This window comes from Silurus aristotelis (assembly GCF_946808225.1).
Source record: "Silurus aristotelis genome assembly, chromosome: 28".
In the NCBI taxonomy this organism is placed as follows: Eukaryota; Metazoa; Chordata; class Actinopteri; order Siluriformes; family Siluridae; genus Silurus; species Silurus aristotelis.
This window is the reverse complement of record NC_139601.1, coordinates 3,333,500-3,339,499: the sequence shown is the minus strand read 5'-3', so window position 1 is coordinate 3,339,499 and position 6,000 is coordinate 3,333,500. Positions and strand designations below refer to the sequence as shown.

General features: G+C 41.4%; 1 protein-coding gene across 3 annotated transcripts in view; it reads right to left on the bottom strand.

Annotated features, from left to right (window-relative positions):
- The window catches only part of cadpsa (Ca2+-dependent activator protein for secretion a), a 117,079-nt gene that overhangs the window by 103,762 nt on the left and 7,317 nt on the right, over positions 1-6,000 (bottom strand). For 2 of the 3 annotated variants that reach the window (XM_083534740.1, XM_083534741.1), the window contains exon 1: positions 4,595-5,485. In XM_083534740.1, the coding sequence (XP_083390866.1) occupies positions 4,595-4,936 (342 nt within the window). In that variant the 5' untranslated portion in view covers positions 4,937-5,485. Of the gene's footprint in view, positions 1-4,594; positions 5,486-6,000 lie in introns of those variants that run through there. The other variant, XM_083534739.1, reaches the window with a different exon arrangement.

Here is a 6,000-nt window from a genome sequence, read left to right as displayed (position 1 = left end):
AGCAGGTTTATCATGGAGAAACAGCACACAGATGTTTGTCCCTCTCATTCACACTAGAACCCTGTTGTTCTATGGAAGCTTCTAAATCCTTCAATATTCTCAGAGATTTCTGGCTCCGGTTTGCGTCTTCGTGATCGACGTGTCCTCTCTGAAGTTGGCTGATTAGCATATCTCATCAAAAAGATAATAAACGGCCACTGGCTCCATTTTGTACGTTAGACTGGATTCTAATCATAATAGGAAAGATCAGAATAAAATGATATTTTGGATTCAATTCCGCTCAGATAAATGGAAACTCCTGTGACCTTCTTCAGGAGAAAAAAAAAACTAAGAAAGTGGCAGAAATGCTACGAATTCTCTAATCTGATTGGTACTATAAGTTATTTTATCGAACCGGAAATTTTAAAATACTATTGTTACTATGGTCACTTTGTGCACAGCGATTTCTATGGCGGACATGCCGTATAAACAGATTGATTTAGGATTGGTTCTTGGATAGAACTGAAATCAATATTTCTTCGTTTCCTGGAAGGTTAATTAGCATTAGCAAACAAAAAGGTTTATATTCTTGAAATCAATTCTAGAATTTTGTTAGGAACCGTTTATCTTCGCAATCCTCAACGCAAGTTCCCAGTCATGCAAAGTGAAGCATGACAAAATAACCACACCCCCAATACCCCTTATACTCCCCCATGCCAGTTCCACACCAGCTGGTTTATAGCACATAATTAATTGTGTTAGCCAAGTAACTGTTGCTTTTGTGGTGGAAATGAAACATTTTAAGAGGCATTACAAGGTTCCATTCAATACAAAGGACATTGTGGGATTAAGCACTAATGACACAAAGCAAACATGTTCCACTGACACTAAGTCAGTTTAAGCAATGATACTGGTTCAAATGATGGAGAAAATAAAAACAAGAGGAGAACACCAGAAGTATATGTATTGTCCTTTGTGGACGAAGAGAAGAGAAGAGAAGAGAAGAGAAGAGAAGAGAAGAGAAGAGAAGAGAAGAGAAGAGAAGAGAAAATGGAAGAAGAGAAGAGAAGAGAAGAGAAGAGAAGAGAAGAGAAGAGAAGAGAAGAGAAGAGAAAAGAAAATGAAAGAAGAGAAGAGAAGAGAAGAAAAGAGAAGAAAATAGAAGAGAAGAGAAGAGAAGAGAAGAGAAGAGAAGAGAAGAGAAGAGAAGAGAAGAGAAGAGAAGAGAAGAAAAGAGAAGAAAAAATGAGAGAAGAGAAAAGAAGAGAAGAGAAAATGAAAGAAGAGAAGAGAAGAGAAGAGAAGAGAAGAGAAGAAAAGAAAAGAGAAGAGAATAGAAGAGAAGAGAAGAGAAGAAAATAAAAGAGAAGAGAAGAGAAGAGAAGAGAAGAGAAGAGAAGAGAAGAGAAGAGAAGAGAAGAGAAGAGAAGAGAAGTCATCTTAATAATACTGGTTCATTTGGTGAAGGAAAACATCAAAAGTTCACGTATGGTCCTCCGTGTACATCCACGATCACCTTCCTGCAACTACAGAAGGTCTGGAGAATCTGCTAATGATATCGATACACTAGATGACCAAATGTTTGCTGAAACCAGGCCTTCACGCCCATGTGCACAAAAGTTCTTCCCTAAACTGTTGCAGAACTGTTCCCTAAAACCTGGAAGCAAACAATCGTCTAGGATGTCTTTGTATGCTGTAGCATTACAAATTCCTCTCACTAAAACTAAGACGTACAAACCTGTTCCAAAATTACAACAATGTCCTCAAGCCAGATGATCAGGACAGACAGGAACTGCTTAGAGGAGAATGAGATAAAGGACATATAGGTGTGATGGTCATGTAACATTTGAGCATCTTGTTAGCTGGGATGATGATCTCCAAAAGGGGCTGGAATGCATCATGAAAATCTTATACATGGACACGAGTTGTCTTCAAACGTCAGCAAGAAAACCAGCAACAGTTTCAATGTCTCAGAGCTTTTATGTCATACATTGAAAAAAACACTGCTATAGGCTCTAAGGTATGAATAGAAAAAAGAAAACATGAACCGATTCAGTTTCAGCAGGAGATCCTCTGGTGGATTGACTCTCTTATAGGCGTTTATTTGAATGGTTTAGCCCGAGGCAGCTCCGTTTTTACCAAAGACTAGCTAGAGGCTAGAGACTAGGGATGTACCTGAAAAGACTACATTATCCAGATGGCACTCTAAAATCGAGATACTGAGTCGATTCTGACATTCTGAAGCCTGTTACACCATTTACGGCTTCCTAATTTCAGCTTTCGACTTTAGATTTTGACACCCACCCAAAAATCCGATCAGACCGATAAAATGAAATGAATCTGACAGACATGACCAAGGCAGCTTCTTCAACTACATAGCCCCCTCCCAAACAAATCCCCCGACACAGCAGGTCCCACAGGGACTCGTTTTATTTCCCCAAGACGAAACTGTCAAGAAAACAAGCCAGCACCAGCAAGACTCCCAGGTGAGCGTTGAGCCTCCGAGAACTCGCCTTGTTTTCTCCGAGATAAACGTTTGGGTTGCGTGTTGTGTTTTTCCGACTGATTTGTTGGATAAGCTCCAGCAGGAGGGACGGGTCGCACTTGGGGGACATGCAAATGACTACATCATTGATAAGCTCTAAATAAATGAACTTGGTCCTGATAGAAGATAATGGCACTCTACTTAGGTCTGCAGCTCCTATTGAGTTCGCTTTCATCATCGCAGGATCTCATCAGAAGTCTGTATAGATGGAGTATTGCGTTGTCTCCAGTTTCTCTCACCGTAGGAAATTATCGCTAATGGCTTTAGGGTAAACGCAGGCCATTCATTACAGATAAAAAAAAAAAACATTTCCAATCTATTTGGAAATAAAGTTTTTTTTATTACTACTATTTAGTTCCCTTGAACATGTTTAAGATATGAAAGCAACACTTTTAAACATCTGCCTGATCAATAGTTCCAAGCCCATCACAGCCCATTCCATTTACTCCATTATCTACACTCTCACCGGGTTAAGCATCGAGCAGCCGACCAGATTTGCTTTCAGCAGATGGGATCCCATCACTTCGATGCACACAATTATACAATTGAGACCTTACCAGCATGTGTAACGAGAAGTTCTCGAACGGAAAGGAAAGGCACTGCAAGAGGACGAGTCACCAAACGAACAATTAATATCAAAACAATAAACCTCGGGTCATTAATTGCCGGTCCAGGTACAGGGCGTGTCGATCCCCGTAGAACTGATGCGCTTGACGGTTAAATGCAAACAAAATAAGGAAGAAAAATCCACTATTTTTGTTCTAAAATCAATTAAAAAATCTGTTCACGAACAGCATATACAAGCGGGACCTGGAAAATCGGATCGCATCCTAGTTTAGTGTGCTTCCCTAACCATAATCATTGGGGTGGAAAGGTTTAATTATGCTTTATCTGATTACAACACCCAACCCTGACGAGATCGATACGCTGAAAGGACTGATGAAGCCACAGGGGTCAGGATTTTGTTGGCGAAAAATAATCTGTGCGATTGACTTTTTTTTCCCCTGAAAATCTCTGTAAATGTCAGAATGAAGGACATAAAGTGAGGTATGAAAGCAACTGGTTGCTGCTGCAGAGCTTTGCTCAGATGGTAAAGGATGTTTTTCCACACAAGCATTCGTAAGGCTTTGGTATAGTTCTATGAATTTTCACACCTTTTATAAGTATTTAAGGCTTTATTACCAGAGGATGTTCCTCTAACTCCTTTCATAAGCATTTATACGACTTTAAAGGGTTTACGTTGCTTCCCCAACCCCTTTTATAAGCATTTATAAAGCTTTGAAGGGTATAGAATGTTCACCTTACCTCCTTTAATAAGCATTTATAAGGTTTGATATGGTATAGGATATACATTGTATAAGCATTAATAAGGCTTTGATAGGGTATATGATGCTTTCCTAACATTTCTATGAGCACTTATAAAGCTTTGAAGGGTTTAGGGTGTTCCCCTAACATTTTTATAAGCAGTCATAAAGCTTTGATTGGGTTTAGGGGGTTCCTCTAAACGCTTATAAACATTTATAATGCTTTAATAGGGTTTAGGATGTTTCACTAACATTTATATAAGCAGCCATAAAGCTTCGAATTGGGTTTAGGGGTTCCTCTAACCGCTTATAAACATTTATAATGCTTTGATAGGGTTTATGATGTTTCACTAACATTTTTATAAGCAGTCATAAGGTTTCAGGATATTTAGAGGATAGTTTTCACCTCATATATGCATTCAAAAAGCTTTAGGGTGTTTCCCCTCCCCTGTAAGCAGTTATAAAGGTTCTACACCCACCGGTAAGCAGTTATAAAGGTTCTACACCCACCTGTAAGCAGTTATAAAGGTTCTACGTGTCTACAGGATGTTTTTCCACCCTAAAGTGTTTACAATTTTTCAATCCTAAAAACATTTACAAAGTAAATTAGGCGGATATTTTGATGCTTTTATAGACGTCGTGTACTTTTATACGTGTTTTGAGGCTAGTAGTGAAAAGTTAAGTCAATAGGAAACTGGTTTTTAGGATTCAGCTGCCTTTTTTTTTCGTTGTTTTGTGACCCTTTACCTCCGCGTCGTTCTCTTACCTTCTGCTGTCGCCTCGCCATGTCCGTTGGCTGCTTGGCGTTGAACGGGTACGCGATGCAGCGCATGACGAACACGTAAAGCTGCAGCCGCTTCTTCCTCTCCTCTTCCTCCCTCTGCAGCTTCTCGACGTCGTCCGGCTCCTTGTCGCCGGCGGCCGCGGGTCCGGGGCTCGTTGGCCGCGCGTGGCCGCCGCAGCTGGGCTGCAAGCTGCCCGCGCTCTGGCCGGAGCGGCCAGTCGAGGCGCGCGCACTCGCGACGGCCTTTGGAGCCGCCGCGGCCGTCGTCTTGGGCTCTTCCTCCACCACCTCGTCCTCCTCTTCGCTCGAAGACGGATCCAGCATAGTGGTTTTGAAGTTAAAGGCAAAGTGGAAAAGCGCCGGGGTCGTCAAGTCACAGGAGAGCCGCTGGGACGCGGGGAAGTGCGACAACCCAAGGTGCCATCAAAAGCTTCAAACTTCACTCCATGAGTATTGCTCCAGGAACCTGTTTCTCGACAGCCTGTGGAGTCGCCCGGAGTAACTGTTGCTTTTTCTTTTCTTTTTTTTCTTCTTTTCTTTGTTTCCCCAGTGTTCGCTTTTATAATCTAATTATACTGTTTCAAATATTTTTTATGCTTTTCCCACCCCCCGAATAAATATACTTTCTTTTCCGTCTTGTCTTTCTTTCCCTCTGCTTTTCCAGCTGCTCTTTGGCGATTGACAACCAGCGATGGCCACTTACCGAGAAAAAAAAAGAAAGAAGATGAGGAAAAAAAAGAAAGCAGCTATGGGCGCTGACCGTGGTCCTGAATTCCAGGGCGCATCCCGAATAAAGACACAGAGCCCTATCTAGTGCGCATCGCGGTGAATCTTTCACACCCTTTGTAGTGCAGTTGTACAGGAAGTACACAGCTATTTGGCATTCAGCCGTGTGTAACGGGGACGCTGCGGCTGCGTCCTACATTGGATATCTAGTGCACTATAACGGGTGTAGAAGCCATTATCTACTACCTTACCTAGTGCACTTGTGCAGGGTGTAGGATGCGATTCGTAATGAAGCCACAGTGCCTGTGGGGGAGGAGGGTACGGTTTTTTGTTGGGGGGTTTTTTGACGTTATTTCCGCGACAGCTGTTTCATCTCTCCATCTCTCAGCGTTTCATTTCGGCTTTTAGTTCTTTCTGTTTAAAAAGTTTATGGCAAAAGACCAAATTGAGGACAAAAAATTGTTCCGTATGGCACAATGTTTCAACAAGAACACTATAAAATAGCCATGAATTAATTACTAAACCCTTTAAGAACTTAAAAAAAAACCCTACACCTAGATGTTTCCCCACAAAGTGTTTCAAGTAGGACACTGGAAAAAAAAAACTAAACCCTTTATTTAGGTGTCAGTCACTAATGATGAAAATAATGAATGGACGTAGCA